The 24,613-nt window shown below is 33.7% G+C and overlaps 2 protein-coding genes across 2 annotated transcripts; both read right to left on the bottom strand.

Annotated features, from left to right (window-relative positions):
• Positions 1-3,468: 3,468 nt before the first annotated feature.
• TRIADDRAFT_33124 (uncharacterized protein) lies at positions 3,469-4,812 on the bottom strand (the record flags this gene model as incomplete). Its single annotated transcript, XM_002117790.1, has 6 exons — positions 3,469-3,564; positions 3,647-3,773; positions 3,909-4,000; positions 4,326-4,392; positions 4,461-4,527; positions 4,668-4,812. Coding segments are annotated over 6 exons (594 nt in total), but the record flags the coding sequence as incomplete, so codon positions are not given.
• Positions 4,813-17,248: 12,436 nt separating this feature from the next.
• TRIADDRAFT_61862 (uncharacterized protein) lies at positions 17,249-22,287 on the bottom strand (the record flags this gene model as incomplete). The annotated part of the gene is made up of 10 exons (XM_002117789.1): positions 17,249-17,298; positions 18,076-18,252; positions 18,594-18,705; positions 18,776-18,825; positions 18,941-18,979; positions 19,087-19,139; positions 19,277-19,332; positions 19,770-19,824; positions 20,327-20,409; positions 22,117-22,287. 10 exons carry the CDS (start codon positions 22,285-22,287, stop codon positions 17,249-17,251), a joined length of 846 nt encoding a protein of 281 aa, XP_002117825.1.
• Positions 22,288-24,613: the final 2,326 nt, after the last annotated feature.

Raw genomic sequence — 24,613 nt, 5'->3', positions numbered from 1 at the left:
TTTGATTCAATGGCCTGACGTCTATGCACTGGTCACTCCTGTTGTGGTATGACGCCACTGGCGATCGATCGACTGTATCGGTGTCACGTCAATTTCTGAATGCTTGTCCAGTCCAGTACGGTGGTGCTGGTATCTTCAAGTCTACCAACCAACATTGCTGCAAGTGATAGGATACACTACGGTTGTGTTGTGCTGTTCTGGTACCATGACTGCTAATGTTAGGCAGGAAAATATCCAGCCCACACACTTGGGAGCGGAAGCCTGATTGTATGGAGGCAGTCTACCCACTGGAGGAGGACCTTTCAACATGGTCTATTGTAGTGTACGCTCTGGTTGGACGTGACAAATTGTTGCTCTCATGAAATTCCAATTTTACCGACAGCACGTGGCCAGCATCCTGTCTAGTGTCGCTATCCACTGTCACAGTCTGATACTGTGGCGCATACAGTGCATTACAGTTGCGGCTAGCCGAGGCAGCAGAAACTCCACAATGTACAGTGTACAGTGTACAGTACACAGAGTACAGTACTGTATCATGTTGACGCCTGAGCCGTCATACGATTGAAGCTCTCCTTCTGCCTTCAATACGGTCGCCCTCTCCGTAATGATGCAATATTGCCTTGGTAGAGTCTCCAGTACACTGACTACAGTACTGTATGCTACTGTACACTGTACTGTACAATACTGTACTGTAGGCTAGTGAATCAATGTCAAGGGACCTTTCACTGGACGAGTGGACGTCCCAATTCTATCCCGCCATCCCGGCGTCCGTATGGTACGTAAGATACTGAAAGAAATAGCTGCGTATGGGCACTTAACCGAGAGTAGAGAATAAAAACATACTAGTAGACTGCTAACTTACCGTGTCGAGTTATTGCTGCTTCGGCTAGCCTCAACTAGCTTCAACTGTATATGGCAGTCTGATACAGCCATAGCTGAAGCTGATAGCTTCCATCATTGCTATCGGCTTCTGATACAGCCTACAGTCGCTCCCTTTCTGCCTTCAATATGACAATGATGTACTGTACACTACAGCACCCTTATGACGCAATATTCATTGTACTGCCCGAGTCCATCCCACCGTCCGTACCGTACATTCCAGTACGTTGATACATTATGCTGTACTCTAGGCCAGTCAATCAATGTCAGGGACCTTTTCACTACTTCCCAAGTCCATGACGGCGTCCGTACCGTACATTCCATTACTTTGATACATTCATTATACTATAGGCTAGTCAATCAATATCAGGGACCTTTTGACCATTTCCCAAGTCCATGCCGGCGTCCGTACCGTACATTCCAGTACTTCATTATACTGCAGGCTAGTCAATCAATGTCAGGGACCTTTTGACCATTTCCCAAGTCCATCCTGGCGTCCGCACCGTACGGAACACATTCAAAAAGAGAGCTACAAGACCTGCAGTTGTGTATGACTGAGGTCGAAAGAGGTTTAGCCATCCATTCTATCTTTGCGTTTGCAAGAAATAGACTTTCAATTTTGGCTGCAATGGCACGCAGACAGATCAGCACAACCTTGTGCAATGGGCTAGTGATGGCTTGCATGCCTTTTTATTGCAGTATGGAGTCATTTTAGGTCACGAACTACTTCCTGACCAGTTTTCTAGTCCAATGTCAAGCACTTACTTTGAATGGCTTCTACCTCACCAATCCGTCGACACACTGTAGACAATCAGAATCGACCCAACAGCGGGAAGAAATCAGTATTGGATCAATTCATAATTAGAATTAATCTTTAGACATACAAGAAATATCATTACTGATAGATCGACTGTACTGTAAGCTGAGTAGAACTATGCAACGACGACTGTCCATTCTCTAAAGTCGACTGGTGTTGTTGATTTGAGGGGGTAAACAAATCGCCAGACGGAAGCGTTTCCATCTTATAGTCATCCATGACACTGGCATGATCGTTAGCAAGAGAATGAACGAGAACACGATTACATGCAATCATGCCATATCTACAGATGTTGTGGTTTACTGCTAGCCTTGTTTTAGATGGTCAATCGTTGTGGTTTACAGCTAGCCTAGTTTAGCAGTTCAATCTTTCATTGACTGCATCTTCAACGATCGTCTTGTAGGTGCCATTCTGACCCTGATCAAAAGCATCATACTAGGGGAATGGGTTAACCCCTAGGCAATACACAACTCTACGGTATAGTACTATCCCTTCCGTTATTCCTACATGCAAGTTTATACTACATCGGTGAAAGCAACTTGTTTTCAATTCACTTCTTTTATTGCCAATCCATATTGTCATCGACATGATAAATTGTTCACTGTCAATACCATACAAAAACAAAAAAAGAACAATATTCTAATACAAAGGTAGGATCATGGCAATTCTATGTTTATGAGGTACGGTAACCGAGTCCAGTCATGATGGCAGTTCATGTTATCCTTTAAATTACAAGCTTACTAGACTTGTTAAAGCTGCTGTTGAATGCATCAATCAAAACTAGCGATAAAATGGGATAGCAAACATGACATGTAGCTTTTAAAAGTAGCGTTATCAAAGACTTTGCAAAATGATCAATATCATGTTAGCAATACGTCCAAATATGTTCTATAATATCAGCGATGAGTGATCATAACCATAGTTATTTCGAGAAATTGAGAGGAAGAACAGTGATAGAACATCAGGATAGAATGGAACCATTCTATCCGATCGATAATAATTGCTAAATACCAAGTTAAATCAATCCAGCATTAACTAAAAATGAATGCTGATGTCCTAGTTATGACTATCAAGATTGACTGTGGCTATTAGACGAGCGTTGAACCTCCAAATTTAATTTCAAATCGGGTATCGCCCGGACCGGTAGAGCTAAATTGAGTAGTCAATTTTCTCTGTTGGTGGATATTCCATGTAAAAGAAAGAAACAGAAGCAAGGCAAATAAGATACTTTCTACACATGTACCCAATTGGCGATTGTATTAACATATTTAAAGTAATAACGTAGACATCATGTTTTGACGTGATCGAGCATTATACTCTCTAAACCTATTCAAGTAATGCTAGACATACCCTTGAACTTTGCTGATGTAACGATATCACAGTTGTTTTCCTTCGAATAACGATGTTATAGGCTTGTCGTACCTAAATATCCAATGAGAATAAAATGTCAGTGATGTAGCACAGCTTCGTTACCGACATAGACTCTTCTTTCATAAATGGCAACAATGTTTTATCGACGGCGATCACTGCATCTTGAAATAATCCTACAGAAAGTAAACATCTACTATCGAGGTTACGGCTAATGTCCATAACTGATTATAATTATTCTACATCAAGATATCTTATACATATTATTATCTTCTGGCATAGTAATACTACAGTAGACATACGTGCTGCATAAATGAACTGCAGTAGCAAGCTAGTTCACATAAATAGTTAATTAGACTTTCGGTTAGTACACTTATATTTATACTTCTAACACAAAGTAGTCATTAAGTTTCAAATAAGGTATACACAGCGATCTTTAACCTATGTGCATGCCTTACCTCTGAATTAAAAATGCAGTGAAACAGGAAAATAAAGGCCCCCTAGATATTAATTGAAAGAGATCCTTGTTCTATTTCTAGGTGTACATATGCAGCTTTAATGATGGAATATAAAAATTCGCACCTGTAGAGAGTTGCATATGACGAATAAATAGCTAAATATGATGGTTTGTTGTGTTGCAGGGATCAATCCAAATGCCCAAGTCATTCCCAAAATCGGAAATAAGACAGCTGTTGCCTTAACTAAGGATCTATATTCGTGCAAGATACAATTACTTAGTTGGTTTCATTCAAAGCTCTACGCACTATTCTTTCCAATTATACGCTCCATCATCAAGTTATGATAAAGTCATTTTCAAAATTATAATACATTAACTTACTTTGACTTCACAATAAGCGAATTTCTACTTTCACGCGATACTGCTACGTTTGCAGCAAGTGATATTTTAACTACAGCAACCATGATGATGATATTAGCCTAAAAGTTTACAAAATTATTCAAAGTGAGCTTTAGCAATGAGTTGTTTTGGCCTTCTACTGCAATGCCATTCGATCTGATGCGATACTACAGTATACCAGTTTATCCAGTAGCAGCATTAAAATATAATAAACAGATATCGATATTACTTTTTTAAAAGTGTTCTATTCACCGAAATAAAATTTTAAATCGGATCAATAAATGATGTTTAATCTCTTTGGTACGTTAAATGTAATCTACCGACCGAGCTTTTCTCATTTAACTAATCGCAGCTCATCTATTTATGGGATATCAATCTATACGGTAGCTCATAGTTTGTACTTACACATAAAATTGCTATAACTGGAGCAATAAAGGCCCAAATAAATCCATTCTCATAAGATAGCCAGCATCTGATGAAAATTAAAATATCAGTAAGTAATCAAAAGACGTCAAATCATAATAAATTGTTAATTTCGACCTCTCATCCTGGCCGTAGCTATCAAATCTGACGATGGCTGATATCGAAACAACGATAACAGGTATCCCTAATCAATTTAAAATATTGAATAAGATTTTTCAATTACGGTGCTAATTTTATTCACGTAGCTACTATTTGACAGAACATTGAACTATGGAAATCGAGCATAAAATTATGTAAGCTAATCTTTAGTCAATTTCAAATTACCCCATCCAACTCCAAAATAAATTTGCAATTTACTTTTATGGCTGTATACCGCAATAATAGCAAAATATAGATGGATGCCTTCGACTAACATCCAGCTAAATGTTGCCAAATAAAAGAAATGCAATAGAACAGCAGAAATTTGGCATAGTATCTAAACCAATTTCGATAAAAAGATTTTGATTACAAATTGATAAAAAGTAAAGGAATATTACAGTAAACTTCTGCCTTCGCCAGGACTAACCTTATGATTTGCCCCGGTTGTTGCAATAATTAATGATACTTGTGCAACCATAAGGGCAAGTAATAAATTTCGATGGACGATGAATCTTTCACCTTTCAACCTAGTCATCAAGAAATGATACCATTTACTACAATTAAATCTTAATAGGAAATATATGTATTGTAAATAGTTTCAAAGTTGTACTCATTATATTAAATTCAGCATTTATTGTGCACTCTTCATATTACACTACGCATTCATTACCTCAGTAAGCTGTAAACGAACAAAGTCGTCATAATGCAAAAGATTGAAATTCCACTTCCGATATAGGTCATATATCCTAAAATTGTAAAGTCTATCGTTGACACATTGACTACTACCTATTAGGAAAGAGTACAACATTAAAATAAGAATCTTAAACAGATGTTCTCTTTCGCTAATGGTGTCTCAGCAATTCGGAATTAACTTAGATTCTATCTTTCGGCTATATAATTTACCGGCTGTACTTGCAGTAATAAAGCAAAATGCGTTAAATGATCACAAGAACAGGAAGTAACAGTTGAATTGCTGTTGTTGTCGGATACTCTACACCCTGATGATGACCATGAACTAAATTCAAGCAATAAATAAAAAAATAATTATTCTATACAATAAAGAAAGATATTTTCAATCGCTGCATCGAAAACGTTAATAAAGAAATAAACTTTGACAGCAATCGTATTGAAAAACATAGACTAGAAAATTTACGTCGCTTGGTTTTTCCAAAAGACGCAGGATCGATTGCGATCTACAGTAGAAACCTATAAGTAAATTAATGTTCAAATTAACATTAACTTTACATGGCACCTTTTACTTACGCAGAAATATTCAGATTATTGAAGAAGATAAAAGAAAAAAATTTGAAACTAAACTGAGCTAGCAAAAAGAATACTTTAGGATATCACCACTTTACTGCACGATATTAAAATATAAAATTATTATTTGCTACTTTACTGCTGACCATTCTCTTATTCTGTAGAAACAATTTGTCTTACCTGCAGATGTGGAATAGTATAATTTAAGGGAAAATTGCGGTTAATGGGTATATCAGGCGTAACTGTACAAGAAAGGATAACCGATACCAGACTGCCATTCTGATTACTAAGAATTGACAAAGTAAAAATACTATAAGACTAGTAATAGTATTTAAATATTAAGAGCTTATTTAATCTGAAATTACAACACTAGAGAATATGTTAGCCTTCGATCGTAACTGATATAATTTTCATTATTCATATTTCATTAGCCCAAATCAATGTAAAATTAAAAATTCTAGACAACAAGACTATCATTGCAGATCGCTTTAATTTAGCAAAAGAAAACCAGGATATGTAGATGAATCATTATTCCTCGCAATTCGATCTTGTTAATTACCAAGTTTTAATACTATGAAGGAAATATTATCATTTATTCGTAGTTATAAGGAAATTTTAGCTATAATAGATGTTTTCAGCTCTTCAATGTTCCTTTTATACGATACTTTTGCAATGAAGTAATTCGATACTGTAATGGGCAGAGATGTCTCTGCATTTTGTTTCTTATAAGTACAAATCACTATGATTTACTGTAAAATCGAAAATTCACGCTTACAAAAGCTTTATTTAACATTTATTTAATTTACTTCAGATTGGTTGCGTTGGATGAGAAATACTTGGATAGTTCCCGATTTAGAGAAACTTTAATTTTAACAATTGTACCGGGATCTATTATGGATTAAATAACATACAGCAGACTGTTAGTAAATAATATTCTCGAAAGAGAATTTAATAATTTATAGTCTATTAGAATCAATGATTGTCTAAATGAAGTGTGCTATTCTAAAAAGAAAACATTATACAAATTTTATCCTGCACAATCAAATTAACCATGGTTTAGCAGTAAATTTTACCTAAGGATGAAAAAGGTTCTTTAGGTAGCGCAATTGCTGCTTGAGATTCTGTTTCAGGTCCAACCTGCCAGAATAATTCATATCCTGTTTTTGCTAAATCTGCTGCGGTTTTACTTTCAATTTTGAAAGCTGCAATGAATAATTTATTCGCTTAAATTAATCACGCTTGTATCACACTCTAAAAGTAAAATGATTTTAGTATGCTATCGAATGATATAATTTACTATTGCAAGCTTTTGAAAATGCATAATAGGGATGAATAACCGCAGAAAAGTAAACATTGATTCTACTTACCTATCATACTACTTTGTGCTGAAATTGATTGAGAAGTGAATAAACTCTGTCCAATATACTGGCCTAATTTTTCTTCGGCATTCATGACTTGAAAACCCAACTCTGATGTTTGCTATGTTATACGAAATTAGCTGTTTAGGTTTCTATTTAACATTTCCGTCCTGTTAACTTGCTTATTAAATCAGAAAGCTTATTCGCAAACTTACACCGGGTAGATTAGTAGTTTGCATCAGCGTTGTTAAAATGTCAATATATTGCTGTTAATTAAAATGGTTGTGGTTATTAGTGTGAGTAAGAGCATAGTAGCATACTGTTGAATTCAGTTTAGCGGCCTTATAAAGTAAGGTGTAATAATAACAAGTATACTTTCCACCATAAAGTATCTAACCTGAGCTAACTGTTCTTTTTCATTATTTCCAGCTGTTATAAAATTAGTTTTTTCCAAGATACTGACAATTCCATTAATTGCTAGTGTCTTTTGCTGTATAGTTTGATTTAAATTTTGTTGTTGCAACGATAAACCTAAATTCTCTAGAAGCGTAATTGCTCTCTGGATCGATGAATTAACCGATAACCCAGCTATCTAACAAAACCAACGCAATTAACCATTAATATAGCACCTGGCATAACTAAGTTTAGTTTATATTTTAGAGATGATTTAAATGTTTCACTATGCTGGATAATATATTACTATTGACTAATTAGAATGTATTTTTATATCAAGATTAAAAATACTGGATATATTCTTCGAGCACCTGGTATAATTTAATTTAGTTTATATATTAGAGATAATTTAAATGTTTCTTTATGCTGGGCAATATATTACTATTGACTAATTAGAATTTGCTTTTATATCAAGATTATAAATATGGTATCTTCTTACAGTAGAGTAAATAAGAAAAAATGATTTCAATGTACTATATAATATATCTGCGAAATGATTATGTATAAACGGACTAACAGGGTTTATTAAAAGCAAATGTGATGCTACCGGATCATTGATTGAGCTTCCTGAAGTCTAATTTAAACTAGTTTATACGTATCCTTATGCATTAAAATTTCAGCCTAAAGCAATGTCAGTAAGTTGGCTTAAATGTTAATTGCAATCATTGTCTGTTAAAGCAGAAGAACTGTTTACCTGCTGTAAAACAAGGACCGGAGTTAAAGTAGAAGTAGAACTAGTAGAAGAAGGAGTCCCTTCGGATGGTGTTGCAGCAGCGGTTGCTATAGTATTAACAGGATTAGTAGCTGGCGCAAATATAGTAGTTTTAGTGGTTACTGGTTCTGATGATGCTGGAGTTGGACTCGGAGTATTTGTACTTGGAATATTTGTATTTGGATTACTTGTACTTGGAGTATTTGTAATTGAGGATGAGGTATAAAAGCTCAATGACGATGTCGTATTTGTTGTTGTAACCGCAGTAGTACTTGTGATTATTCCTGAAGAGCTGTAGGTTATAGCTAGCGTATTAATATTGGATGTCAGAGTAGCCATACTAGATGTTAGGGCACTTGGTACGGATAAAGGAGTACTTATACTCGATGAAGGAGTATTCTGGCTGGATAATGAAGCAGTCGCACCGAATACAGGAGTACTTGCGATGTCTGCAAATGTACTAGAAGTTATAACCCCAGTAAATTTACTAGAAGTTTCAGTTGCGATCATTGAAGGAACAACTGCAGTTGTTACTGATGGGTTCACATTAGAAACTAGAAAACTTGTACTTGCATCAGAATTAGAAATGGTAGTACTTGTTATATGCGCAACCATACTTTGGTCATGGGATACAGAACTAGAAAGAAATAAACTTGCACTATCGGCTGGAGTATTCGTCCATGATGTCGAGCTACTGCTGCTCATATCAACGATGCTAGTGACTGATAACAAAGCACTTTCTCTAATCGTACTCGAATCTGTTAATAAGGAACTGGTACTTTCTTCCAAAATAGCGGTAGTTGACGAAAAGCTACTGCTCTCTTCAGCCGGAATACTTGCAGTAGTTGTTGGGGGATTTGTCGTTGCTAGAGAAATATCAGTAATGTATTGTAATAAGAGAGAAAATTAGAGTCATCAAACAATGCACAGCAATCCGAACTGTGTCATCAATTTATACCTATATTTGGTGTTGTTGTCGGAATAAAGGAATCTAATTAAGATTGAAATGATAACAAATGTGATCAATTTCACTATTGGAAATAATTTTCCAGCAAACGCTAAAGCTATAGTAGCATCTATGTATTGGCTAACTCTACTAAATTTATATCGACACATAGCTTACCATATTGACAAACAAAGATTAATGGAATTTCACAGCTCATATATACCCATCTATATCCCTCGAAAGTTCGAATAACAAGACCGCAATCGAAATTATTAATGTAAAAGTTATTGTCTTTATCAAAATTAGTATAACTGTTGTTATTTAATATTCGTTGTCCTGTTGCAACCCAAGTTTCATTTTCATGCTGTGGGTGTTCTGGATATTGCCTTAAACCAATCCAAAATGCGCCGTAGGCTCCACCAGTTAGATTAACTAAAATAAAGCTCTCTTTATCCTGTGTTTCGATCGATACTAAGTCTCCTTGATAATGTCGCTTGCAGAATTTCCTAGCATCACCAAAACTGCGAAACAAGGTAATCATTTTGATGCAGGTTCCATTATAATTAATACCATCGTAGGGGCATCCTAAATTATATATATTTAAATACATGCATGTCAAATATTAAATTAAAGTTTAAGTGAAAACTTATCCGACAGAAAGGAAATAGCTCCTATACAATTCTTGCGTATAAATAATAGATTGTGCTAAAAGTACTGACATAGTCTCCTGAAATTAGTATCATATTTTGCTTATGTTAGTGTAATGATATTAGTTAGTAACAGTAATTCTGTGTTAATCTGTTACGATAAAAACCTATCACTATAATTAGACATCCAGATGCTGCATTGTAAAAGAAAGCTCTAGATTATAAGCCTTACCCTGTACAGGTTTGGGCGTTGTCGGTATAAGTGGTTTTTGGTAGTCAATATCTAAAGAATAATTATAAATATATAATTGATAGGAAAGAGAGAATTGAAGGATTAGAGCTGACTCATTGTTCTAAGTTCACTAAGTTAATATCATAAAATAATTCTTACCGGTAAGATTAATAGAAATATTGAGAGGCTGCGGGCTAGGTGCAGTATAATTGATGAAGGTAATATTGGACGTAAATGTATAATTGAGACCTTTGTAAACGTCCAAAGCTGTTATATCTGAAAGTACATGCATAATTGCAATTCAACATTAACAATTTCTTTTATTTTAATCCAGACATTGATTATGTCAATCAAAGCTGAATAGTGAAATTATTTCAATCGTTGATTTTGTTCATTTTTTATCATCAAGCACTATGCAATGACATCATTAACGAATATTCTAATGATTTAGTAAGAATTGAAAACTTTAGAAAGAGGATATATTGGTAAATTAAGTTCGCTGTTTACAAGATTGTACAATCATTTATAGTCTGAAGACTCTTTATAATTGTCACTAGGCTAATATCTTTACGAATAAACTAATTAATTGCTTTACCTTACTGATATATCAAAAGTGAAATTATTACGATATCAAATAAAAATGCAAAGTAAATGACTTCGGTTTGTGAATAAAATCTATAACATCAATTATTGTTACTGAAAAGGCTATTTCATCGGTATTAATCAAAGTTTAGCCAATCAATTAAATAAACAACGCTAATTTGAACTATATTCGTGATTAAAGTTTATTGATCCGATCTATTCTATTTAAACTATCGTAGTATTTATTTAAGACGACATCGGAAAGTAAGAAATCAGTGATAATATGTATCAACATGTATTCATTTGATATCATTCAATGTCAGAGATTTATTTACTCAACTTACTCGCTTCACATATAAATGTAAACTCATCATGGCAACCATTATTTTCCCAGGTCCATTGTTGGCCTTGATTTAACGTCATAATACATTGACCATAACTTAAATTATGACCTTGGCTATGCCAATTAGTATAACCGTAGTCTTGGAGAGTATAATTTGTCGCCAACCACAAATAATTTAATTGTAACTGCAGATCTAATTGATATTTTAATCCGATCCAGTAAGCAGGGAAATTCCAATCGATCACATAACGAGTGACGAATTCTTCTTTTTGTCGAGTGTCAAGGTAGATTAAATCGGCATTATAGCGTTCACGACAATAATCTTGAGCATCATGGAAATTCTTGAACATATTTATTGTGCGTATACATGTCGAATTGTTATATTTATACCAGGAATAAGGGCAATCTAAAGTAAAAAATGGAAGACATTAAGCATCATTAGGATTTTAACGGACATATTTCAGGATTTAGTTTATGAAAAATTGCAAGAAATACTTTAGATTAAAAATAAGTAACCTCGTTAAAACGTAGAATGACAAGACTGCTGTTATATTAGAATTAATTAGCATCAATTTTAACGCAAATGTTTTAACTATAATCACACTTTGTATCCACTCAAGCTAGATTAGTATTACGGAAATAAATTCAAAGATAATTGACGATGAACCATCATGAACTTTATCTTAAGAAAATATGATAAAAAGCGATGAGTAATAATAATTGAATCCTATCTATTATTCTTATCTAAATTATTGTATCACAATAGATATCCAATAAAATTTTGATATTATAATCGACAAGCAAAATCTACTATCAGTCATTCTTAGATACAATTTCTTGGCAAATAGACTGAAGGTCAATCAGAAACATTCAATTAATAATGAATTCGATATTGATTTATGATCGGGAAATTGTAATGGTACCGAAACAATCGAAGGAATAATGGCAAGAAAAATAAAATAAGTTGTCATAGCAATGAAAGCTATCTGCAATAAAAAAACTACTGCATATCTATATCTATTTTGACCTAGTAGATATTTACTATGCAAACAAGATGGAAGGGTAATTGTAGATGGATGCCTATCTTATCCGGTAGGTAAATGAATTTAGATGATAGAAGATAAATTCATTTTGTCATTTAACTTCAATCAGATGTAATATGCAGTTTCTTTTATGAAAATTGATGGAAATAAATTACAAAACATCTTTTGTTGTATTAGCGATAAGGCAGGTATGTTCTTAAAAACTAGCTAGCATACTGTATACGGTAATTTTGCAATTAGATAACAATATCATATTGTTACAATCTACAAAAAGTTTTACTTCTTTTATTTTAAAAATTGTTCGTTTCTAACAATAACAGCTCTCACATAAAGTAATCATCCATTTACTAAATAGGCCGTTAACAAACAAAATATCGACCTTAAACATCAACTTCTTTGAAATAATATATTATCATAAATGCATTATCAAGATATTTTTTGATATCGAAGTTTAGTTAATAAATAAGATTTATATGACTCGTGTAATAGATTGGAACATATCTAAGGATATGGAATTTGTACGTGCTGCAATATGCTGTAATGGAATATAATTCCGTTACTCTGATTGTCAGATTACATCATGGCTTCGTTTTAGGTATTTGCTAGAAAGCTATGGTCGTCAAACATCTTAATGATTGCTTCTATAGCCGCTCGAGGGGATGGTATGATCAAATGAAATTAAGTAATTATTTGTTTCTAAATAAATTAAAGTTAAAGTTTCGTTTTACTATTGAATAGCAGGTCGTCTATCAATTATAAAGGTATTTATTAGATGTCTAGATATGATCAAATTGGGCATGTACTATATTTCAAGATATGCTGAGGAAAAAAAGCTATCGTTAAATAAGAGTAGAAATTTAAAAGAAACTTGGATACTAAATGCAAAATAAAAAGTATTAGTATAAAGTACGAAGTATCACGAGCAAGAGTTCGACTAGTATGATAAAACAACAATTCCATTATAATCAGTGTGATAATTTGTCTTATGGTAGATGTAATATCATAATTTATATATGTATGTAAACATACATATCACAATGTCCGAAAGTAACAAGAAAGAGCCAGTACCTTACATTTAATTGATTACAATTGCAAAGTGAAACAGATATGATTGTTATGTACATTTGTAAGCTTACAGAAGTCATATAAATTAGTTTTAGATTGCAAGCATGATATCAAAGTCGATGAAAGCTTATAAATGAGTTACAGTTTAATATTTGAATATGTAACGAGCAAGTAGCAATTCATTGTATTCAATTGATTTGAAATGCTTTTAACAATTTTATATCAAATCTTAGGTAAATTAAATTATTATTGTCAATTTCTAAAATAAAAAGTTACTTAAAGTTTTTTCGTATCTTTTCATAGTAAGTACTTAATCGAAAGAAAATTGCACTGCCATTGGAATTTAACTTCTGAATAATTAAGGCTATCTTATATGCATATTAATTATTACTTTACTTTACCTCCTACGCCCGTGGTATTGACTTCAGCACCGTCTATAATATCGAAATGAAATATCGAGATTAATTAATATCTCAAACTCTTTTATGGCTTTGATATTTACTCCTAACTATTCACAAGTAATTAAAATTTCAGCCTTTTAAAACATTTAAATTTCTCCAAGTTTCATGCACAGTAGGGGTACGATTATTAAAAGAAGCCTTTTAACCTACTTTTGCAGCTATCTTTCTACTTATTAATAAAACGAAATGCTAGATAAATAATTATTAAACAGATTTGAGGATTACCTGCAAAGAGTCCATACGAAACAATCTATAGATGATAATTCGAAGATAGAATTAAGTCAAAAAATATTAATTATCTTTGTATAAAGCATTTTCTATTTACTGTTAAAAGTTAATCAAGCAGAAATAATTTAGTCTATAAGGTTCGATAAACCAAATAATAATTATTAATCAATGAAATTCTACTAATTTCCTATGCTATTGAAAATGCAAGGCTGTGAATTTATGACAGCAATCATGTCGACAATATATACTAATTACAAATTAAGTGGTCCCTAACCAGGGCTGAAATGAGCTCATGCACAATTTCAAACATAGAAATATATCAATATGATTCATTTATTTTACTTAGGTTACTGTTCTTGTTTCTATCGAGGTGAAAATAACTACTACCGATCAATATTATAAATACGTAAACATGATTCGAATTATTTTGCTACGTGTAGACCTAAAAGATTGCAACCTAAAATGGCACATATTTAGAAAGAACCAGAATTAACTACTTCGGTTGCTTTTTTAATGTAGAAACTTTGTTTTTCAATCTCGTTCGTATAATATATATAAAAATATTGCTTTTGCATTGATACTTTAATTACTGTCTTTGATAATTTCTATGCAAGCACTTTTCAATCACTGCAGCACTCGCATTTGGAAGAAAATGTCGATGTGAAATTGATCCATACCTAATTAATTAATTAATATTTTTAAGGATAATGAAATATTTAAGTAACGTATGGTACTTCCTAAGTTCAAGGCTACGTGACTACTCTTGGTTTTGCGCTATACTTTTAAATCTAAGTCTATTTTCATAACGCAGAAATAACAAGTATCTCATAGCAGGTTGGTCGATAAAATATTACTCAACAAATCTAAAAGCTTCGCTTCAAGTATTTTTAACAGCATAAATTTGCATCTACGACAGCAAACATATCTATAGTTACTGCAACAATTTATTTTACTTGAGCAGATTTCAAAGCAGTACTATAGTGCGGTTCAGATAAACAGTGCTATAAAATCGTTAAAGTTTGTAGTTATGTAATTTGCACTTAGGTATTCATGATTTAGCAATATAAGACACTTTGAAGGCAATACTTGTCATAGCAGATACAAAACGAAAGTCTTGCTAAAATCAAATAGAGATAATTATCTGTGTTATTCGAAGATTATGATATTCGATAGTCGAACACAATTGATTAGCGCTTTATAGCAAAAAATAATGACTTCTTGGGAAATAAGGGAATCCGGGCTCAATATAACAGCTACAATAATTACAATGTAGCTGGTACTAAATGCAAAGATATGCATTTAATTTACTACCAGCTATTAGCTAAAAAATATGCAAGATTCCTGCTGACTGGTGAAGGTATGCTTTAACTACGGTATACGCTACCGTTATTGATGAGCTGGTATCTAACAAATTAGTTGCTGCAGTCTTACGGATAGCGTACATGGTATCAATTTATCACCCCAAAATGGCATTAACAGGTAAATGACGTTTAGCTAAAATTTTTCATGCATAAATATAATTACGGTACTCTATCTACGACATTTGAATGATTTTTACGCCACAACTAGTTTTAGACTGCACAACTTATTTTACGTAGCTGGACCATTATTATGTGTCTAACTTCAGGGATGTTTTATGCTTAGAATATTATTAACAGTATTTTATATGAAACAGTAAAAATTTTAGATCGTTTTCATGCAAGAATTATTGTGATATAATACAGTCGTGCAGTACAATTATTTGACTACATGCTAAAGTTAGATATACATTTATGCATTAAAATTGATTAAGGCCGTCGAGAATTAATCTAGAAATTATTGGACATTTAGGTAACACGTAAATCAAACTGGAAGTTATCAAAGCTGCAGTAGTATCAATATCAATCTATGATGGACGCCTTTCAAGTAATGGATCCTTTAATCTGTTTCTGAACTGTAAGACACTGACTCCATTTTTTAACTGGAATTTTCACTTTCCTAAATCACTAGCTGGCTTTTGTTAGTCAGCTCATAGATATTATTCAAACGTGGTGTCTACTTACCCACGCTACAATTAAAATTGCAACGACTGGAGTAGTAATGGCCATGTGGTCGATCGAATTTTCCCTCTCCTTTCAAGGATGAAATCGAAGAATTATCGATCTCAACCTTAGAGCGGATGCATAATGCTTATATGATGTTTGATCGGTAGTTTGCAAATGCTAAATTTCAAGTATTCCAATACGATTAATTGGATTAATTTAAATAAATTGATACGTCCTGTTGTTTAATGATATTCTATTGAAGATGATATCTATTGTCTATGGCCAGTCCCAGCTGCTTATTGCAACGGGATGCAGTCTATCCGAATTCATGTATATTATTCTATAGTGTATTATATTATATTATTTGTCGTCAACGGTAATGATGAGATTATTGCGACCAATCACGGTATAACTTCAATTGAAAAATGATGATTGATTCGTTGTTGTAATGGTAAATCTATCGAATTATTTATATTAAATAGAGGTCCTGTATCTAGGAGATCCTAAGCTGTTTTACACCTGTGCTTCATGTTTGTTATATATGATAAAAAAATTCTTATCCTTATTTATTATTTTAATTCTCATCATCTAACAAATGACGACAGGATAAGATACAAGTTTTCGAGTCATTAAAATTTGAACTTCCGTTAATTATCAATTATTAGCTAGTTAATGCAGTACTAGGTGATTTCAAGCTACACATTATCCTGAACTAACCATTAAAAATACTAATCTTCGATCCCAAGGTATGAAAAAAATTTTGTTTCAAGCCGATACCATATTTGGCAAACTTGGTTAATAAATTCACAACAATAGATGAAATTCACAATAACTTGGAAGAAGTTCTTTCACTATCACTATTAATAAGCACTTCAAAGCATATGGGATTTTATCGTTAATATAAAATCGACTAGATATCATTTCGATATGATTAGCATAGGTTATCTATTACTATTAATCGACTATTGCAAGTCAAAAAGACTAATTTCTCTTTAAATTTGTATGTATGATCTAACTACTGAATGGATGTATCAACATCTGAGGGTCTCTTTAGTTTTACAAGCGAACCCGCGGAATGAAGTACTGGAATGAACCATCAAAAGCAATCGTTATACATGTTATACAGGGAGACAGAGCTTAGTCAAGGCAGTTACACATAACAATTAGATCAGTTAAAATGTAGAGTTTTACAACATCTGTCATCATTATAGCAACATTGGTGTTACATGGGCACATGTATAGGCTTATGCTGATGGTATTGAAAAAATATAATAGATGTAGGCTCAATAAAACAGCTTTAATAAAGCACTTCCTCGTAATTATCTTTCATTAAAATGTATTATGGAAGTCTATCAAATCAATGCAATATAAATAAGCTCACTAGCATACACGTCATATCATTTCTATCAAATTTTATAATTCTTCGTGTGAGTCAACTTCCGCAGCTTTCTCCTCTTCAACAGCTGAAAATTTATAAAATTTAATCAGAAAATATATTTCACATCGTCGATGAAATCAAATCAGTAAAACAACTTTCATTTATCGCAATCAAATTCTCACAGCTTATACAGTATTGATAGCATCATAGATAAAGAACATAAAAACAGAATGCAAATGTAGCCATGATTTACCCACACCATACTATTTCTTTATCAATAAATTACATCGATCTTAGTCAATTAATTAGGATTCAAAAATTGCAGTTCGAATACATATTTTCCATTCATCTACTGCAATATTTTAAATAACAACATCGTGCTGTAAAATAATACCTTCACAATGTTTTGTAATTTCAAGATAAGGAAACAAGACAATTAATACATAAATACAGTACCTTAAATGACTGCATTTACCATTAATTAGTCATAGATTAGATTTTAAAATCCACACTACTACCATATGCCAACTAAATCAAGAATTTAGTGATTTTAAAAATGAAAGTGAAATATTGAGCAATTGTTCAGACCGGATAGCCAATTATTTAAGAATAGAATCAACTAAATGTTCTAGTTAGCATAACGAAAGCCAATTCGAAGGTCAACTAGATTGCATATCTTATTTCAATTAAAATTTAAACAGTGTCCGCAGCCTATTTATGCATAACAATCGAATTTCTGGTTGCAAAGATAACAACACAGCTGTACTGACGCTGGCAACACCTAACAATGCTACGATTCCCATACTATACCAAACTGATGACAAAATCATTACGACTAATAACGTTAACATAAATACAATACCATTTGTAGCTGCACTGTCATCCGTTGAGCTTTCAGTTCCTTCAGTAGGCTCAGCTGGAACGCAAACGTCACCTTCTTTCTGGAACCCTTCTTTACATGTACAGATGAAACTACCTTCCGTGTTTTCACAATTTTCAAGCGAAACATCACAAGCGTTAGCTTCACATTCATTTATATCTAATTTGTCAGGGAACATAAGGACAATGTTTGAATTAAGATTTGCAACATTTTTGGAGAATTAAATGGCTGAAGTAACAACATAGAACTTAACGCTTGTAATAGTATCATTAAGGCGTTATATTCGGCTAAAAAGGTACAAATCCTTGCCTGTACATCCTAATTCTTCTGTATGTGTCCATCCTGAAGCACATTTAATACATCCTTTTGGACCATCCGATAAACAGTCCCCATCACAAGATACGTGGCACGCTATCGGATATTTCATGCAGTGAAAGAAATATTCAATTTCTATCAGTTTATACAGATCTGCTGAATCTATGATCAACTTTAATAATTACCGTTGCATTCTGAGCCTTTTTGTACATATCCCGTAGTACAGTTTTCACAAACTGATCCGCTATATCCAGTTTCACAAATACAGCTACCATTGCCAGAGCGTGTTCCATTTCCCTAGAAACGACACGAAGCGATTATTTAGGCCAGCCAGTACAACATGGAGTTTTCAGTATGAGGTACTTACATGGCATTTCCCATGCTGACTACAACTAAATTCGCCATTTCCTGGGCAAGCTAATCAGAATAAGATTAATGTTAGCGGCGCAAAAAGTTGTCAAAGTAATTCAGAAAAGTTGATAATTGTATAAAAAATTAGGTAACAAAATTATTCTGATCGAATTTCTTTTACCTTGACAATCTGGGCCAAAGGTATTAAATGGGCAGCAAACTAAATTTAATAAAAATATTCGCATCAATAAATTAATTAAATATGCACCATACACGACATGCCAACAGTAACAATACCCTCACAATGTTAGTAATCTATCTTATCACCTTTGAGCGTTTTTTCACAAAACCACTCGGCAAAATCTGTTTCATCTTGTCTCCTATTTATTTCATTCATTAATCAAGATGACAATATTTAAACAGGTTTTGATTTGTCGTTATTGGAATAACATCGATAGCATTGTAATGCATAACCAATGCAATTTATCAATTTTTTGCTTTAAAACTACTAACGTACAGTTTGAAGAACCATTTTTCGATTTCATCTTCGTAATTTTCAAGCATTGTATTACACTAACAATTTTTAGATACAAGATAAATAATGGGTTATTGCTATAAATCTGGATTGCAGAAAGAAACTAAATCACTATGTGTTTAGTGGCTTGCCTACAGTACGATTTATATTGTACTTGCTATTTTTTCAAAAGAGCGCGTTATACCATTTACAACCAAGTAACCATATCAATGATAACATGTGCGGACTTATGAATAATTGATTTCGTTTCATTGTCAAACGTGCACGACTAGTTATAACCGCAGGAATAACGATACACGTGAAGTCAGATTATGTATTTACAATTCATGCTATGCAAGGTAATCATTGTACATCATTGCAACTGGAAAATCTTATTTTGCTTCGTGTTTCGGATTGGTGGAAAGTAGCAGACATTGTCGGTGCGATGGCAAAAAGTTTGCTTTGGTAATAATTATCATTATTGCACATTAGTTACCTGAAAGTCTTTTCGCTTACATGTCTTTTCTGTTATATCCAATAAACGCATTTCACTATAAAGTAATAAAATTTAGATGGTTAACAATTGTCATTATGATGATAAATACCAGTATCATTTGAATTTGTCTTCTTTCTATACCCATCACGTATGCATTTATGCAAGTTAACAATACGATCTTTCAGATATCAACTAGTATATTACAAATGAGCTTGTTTAAAATTGCCTAACAAAAGTTACATTCGCTGAAATAATAACAATACGAGTTTTTACTGTGTCATTTAATTATATCGTACAACAGTACACGTAGCAGCATGTGTTCGCACGGTATTTAAGAAGCAGCTCCTTATTTTAAAACTAAAACAATTAGTTCTTTTGCTAATCTGTGTAACCCAATGTTACGTTAGCATTATGGGAACTTTTATTTTGCTTCATCAATTCACAGCAGTTGCAATTACAATATCCAAGTTGTATATGATTTTAAATAAATGACGATTGCTATTTGAGTGCACATAATCAGCTGAAGAAACATAGATATCTAAATCATTTACTCATACCTGTTTTCGTACTTTCCTAATTTTTTCTCTTCCCAGACAACATCACCACCTCCATAGCCTTTCCTGTTTGTCAAGTCTAGTCCCTAAAATGGACAACGATAGCATGATATACTGAAATGTCTTATACATAAGGCTCTTTACAGAATAAATTTCGCAAATATACCCATGGATTATACATACTGCTACGTAATTAACTTCAAGTGTTACGCACAAATTACTCGGTTTGCAGTAAGCATATCATTACACATTATATGTTAGCAAGTCAGAGAGCAAATATGCCAAGCTAAATCACTATCCGATTGGAGATGCAAGTGTAGAAACGAAAGGCCGACATGAAACTTTTGAACCAAGTCTATCTGATACATGCAAACAACTTTAATGGCCTAGTTAAGCATGAAAGTATGATCCAGCTCACAGCTGGATGTTGAATACACTTCTTAAGTTCTTTGATGTATTGTGCAAATACGTACACACAGTTCCATGAACACCGTATCATTAATAATGTCATGTAAAAAGTACCATTGCATCCCGTTCGGGAAGCAAATGTTCGACTGGTCTATATAATGCCATGTCCGATATTCCATAGTGTCAGCTGGCTGTAGGTTATAGCCCCGGTTAAATAACCCAAGCATAAAGATACAGCCGAAGTCAGATAGTAGGCTGTAACAAAGGGTTATAACCCAAGTCAACAGCCACGAATCACCAATAACCCTTATTTAATTTTTTAACACTGGTAAGAAGGTGTAAAAAATGGAATCAACTTGGACAATTATGAATACCGTAACCTATCCAGTTTTTGGATCAAGTCAATTTCACTAGCACGGAAGTTTTACAGTGTGGTATTGATTGAGTGGGTCCGTGAAATTGACTTGATCGCAGTTTTCTGTAGTCTAATAAAATTTATAATCACAAGTGTAACAAAGCTGCACAATTTGTAACTGTACATGAAATAGGATCAGCCATCATCTTTTGAAATATAAAAAGATTTTACGAGGCTCTTAAGAGAAAAATACAATCATTATTGCAAGTTTCATGTTAGGGCTAGGGTTGTCATGTATCATGTTAGCTACCAAAGAATGCAAAGAATAATCATTGCAGGTACTGACGTCAGGTATTGACTTAATGGAAGTCAACATTCTTCACCGACATTTGCAAAGAGGTACGAAACTAAATTACGCACAGTTTACCCATAGACTAGTCTAGTCCATTTAGTATATCTGGTATATACAGGACTACGATAGGTACGAAACGGCGTCTGCATGATTTTGTCAGTTCACACAAGCTACAAGTTTACACAAGCAGTTAACTGTTGTGTCGAGCGAGTTGCAATGTGGAGGAGAAAGAAAATAGAGAGCGGGCCCCTTACATTACCACATTAATAAAGTCATGCCAGTTATTCGGGTTGATTGACAATTGAATTATTCTGGCTAAGGAGAGTAATGGCTAAGCAAATTAAGAGAAAATAATGAAAAAGCGAGAAATAGTCTTTGAAACGACGCCAAATGGTTGGCAGAGTAATACACTAGATTCCGTTGCAGACACAGTGAATTTTTCAATGGAAGTTTAGCAGGATACCAAACAAGATTCTGAAATGCTGTCAAGAATAATGATCGGGCCATTGACGAATATTAGATGAGTAAAGTGCACTGTACTTTGAATAATAAAAGTAAGTAACCCATTTAATCCTTCTGGCTAGCTTTCATCTTGGACAGTAGTGAATGAAGTTGCATGCTAAGGTGTAATACCATCGAGTAAGTGTTATCGGTCAAGCAGATTGATTATATACGTACAATTTCGAAGGAAACAGCCAATTTACGACAGTCGATACAGCGTTTCATAACTCGGTCTTTGCCATTATCTTCATCTTCTTCCTTGGCATTGACTATCCTATTGCATAGAAGGAGAACAAGGAGAAAAGCAAAGAAACTGCCAAATCGAGGCCAATGTTTTCTGCCCGCCATCTTTGTAGGAGTGAAGTCACCACACGCTTGACCTGACTTTATCCGACTGCAACACCAAACGATCTACAAGTGGAGATGCACCAATCAGCTGCCAGGGCAAGAAGGCATTCACTCAAACGACTGACTATTGAACTTCAAAGTCGCCAATGAAATTCGTCCACGTCGTTTATCGGCCGTGTCCAGTCATTGATAGACAACTCCAAGCCGGTATGCGCGTGCGTATCTGAGCAGAATACAGGTTCAAGAGCAATACGGGTCAATCGGTCATCAGTCGTTGTCGCAGTCATCAACATGGTCGACTTTTCTAGAGTCGTCCAGAACGAAAAGTGCAACATATTGCAGGTAGAAGAAATAAGGAGAAGAATTTGATGAAGACGAGTTCTTCTCCTAATAAATGGCAAAGTGCCTGCCGTATCGACTGTTGTTGCACTGTACCGGCGTGCACACTCCACTGTTGTATAGGTGAATAATCAATCAACCGTGTTCTGTAAATACTGCTATGGATAAAAATAAATAATAATAATAAAGCCAAGAGAGAGAGATGTGCCAGGCAAAACTTAGTGACCCGTTGTAGTCTACGATTTGCAGAAATGGAAGCTGCAGTATCATTAGAATTACTATCGATAGAAATTAATTATTATTTTTTTCATGGAGGGAGTCCCTAGTACATACACTTAAACTAGTACAGTACTATAGGACTGGAGATACAAATATTTTATTACAGCAGTCTCCGATATAAGCTTCAACGGACAGGTGCACGGTGGTGGCGATAGCTTCGTCGAAGCTATTTATTGATTAGACTCTCCGAATCGTAACAAATATATCAGTCAATCGATAAAATTGTTTTTCAGTTACAGCGGGCCACTGTAACACGCTTTTAAAACTACCGTAGTCCTGGATAAACTACTAGTTCATGGTGCTGCAGCTACTACATACCCCTAATGAACTACAGTGTAGCTGTTATATATGGAGCAATTACATATACAGCATACTGTAAAGTAGTATGATATAGAGAATGATTAAAAGTCGTACTGTAAGTGATACAGCTTCAACAAGAATATGACGATAAAGTGTCTCAGTAATGATATGATAACAACTTCCATTTCTTGTCGACTTTACTGTAGTACTGCCACAACTCTCTCTTGTGACAAAGGAAACGTCAATTAACGAAGTAAAGAATCTCTCGTGTAACTATAATAACTCGGGTTACTTCTCCCAGTATCTCCAGTTCCCATGTTAGTGATATACTACAACTCAATTTCTCGGCTGAACTCCATAGATAACTGAATATATTACACTATTCTTCACTATACGAGTCTTGCACCATTCTTGAGCAACTACTGATTTATTCTACAAACACACGCGCTTAAATCGATTTCTACTATGAATTCCAGTGTTAACCACTGAGAATTAAGTTAGCGCCATCACTATAATACATTACTAACTATGTACACAGATATTCTCATAATGGACTACTGTGTATTGTGTCGGCGACATTATAGTGTTTACGAAATGATACGGCTACAACAAGAATGTTACGATAAAGTATCTCAGTAATGATATAATAAGAACTTCGATTTCTTATAGACTTTACTGTAGTACATGAATTAGTTCTACCAAAGTACAACGGACGACAGTACCTAATTAGCATCAATATACGGCCAAACTATTTAATCTTACAATCGAATCCTCATACAGTATATGATTGACGAGACCGCCTATTATTAATTAATTATTATCTCGATAGAGGTACTGTACATACGCATATTCACCATATGGGGGAATACGTTTAAAAGATCTCACAACGCTTGTAATAAGATTAAAAGTCATAGAGTTTATTTGTAAAGGATTCTGCCAGTAATAGGAATTAATTCATGTCATGATTTAATTCAATTGGAATTACGGGTCCATCTATGAAAGCCATCATGCTTCCTTTCCAATAACATTATGGAATGTGGGCTGAACAATAAATAATGTAATAATTGGGAATAATTAAATTTAATTTAATTTCTTCTGCTAGCTATTATACATAATTTACGCGTATTTTTGATATGCGCAGACAAGAACATTAGCGTAATGGTTTATGCAGACTTTAAAATGTAATACCTCTTTCAGACATACGTCGTATGAACCGTAAGGATTGCTGATGCTCGCAATTTATAAGCAAGAAATAACATAACGGAACACAATCTCACTAAAGCTATGAAAAATAATTTGCATTCAAGTTCTATGTACCGCTGAACTAATGATTACGGCGCCGCCAATTATAATTATTAGCAATTTGTAGCCTCAGGACAACATTCGTTTTGATTATTGGTATCTGCAA

This window comes from Trichoplax adhaerens, genomic scaffold (genome assembly GCF_000150275.1).
Source record: "Trichoplax adhaerens TRIADscaffold_30 genomic scaffold, whole genome shotgun sequence".
NCBI lineage: Eukaryota > Metazoa > Placozoa > Uniplacotomia > Trichoplacea > Trichoplacidae > Trichoplax > Trichoplax adhaerens.
Note: the sequence above shows the minus strand (reverse complement) of the source record. Positions and strands in the feature narration are given on the sequence as shown.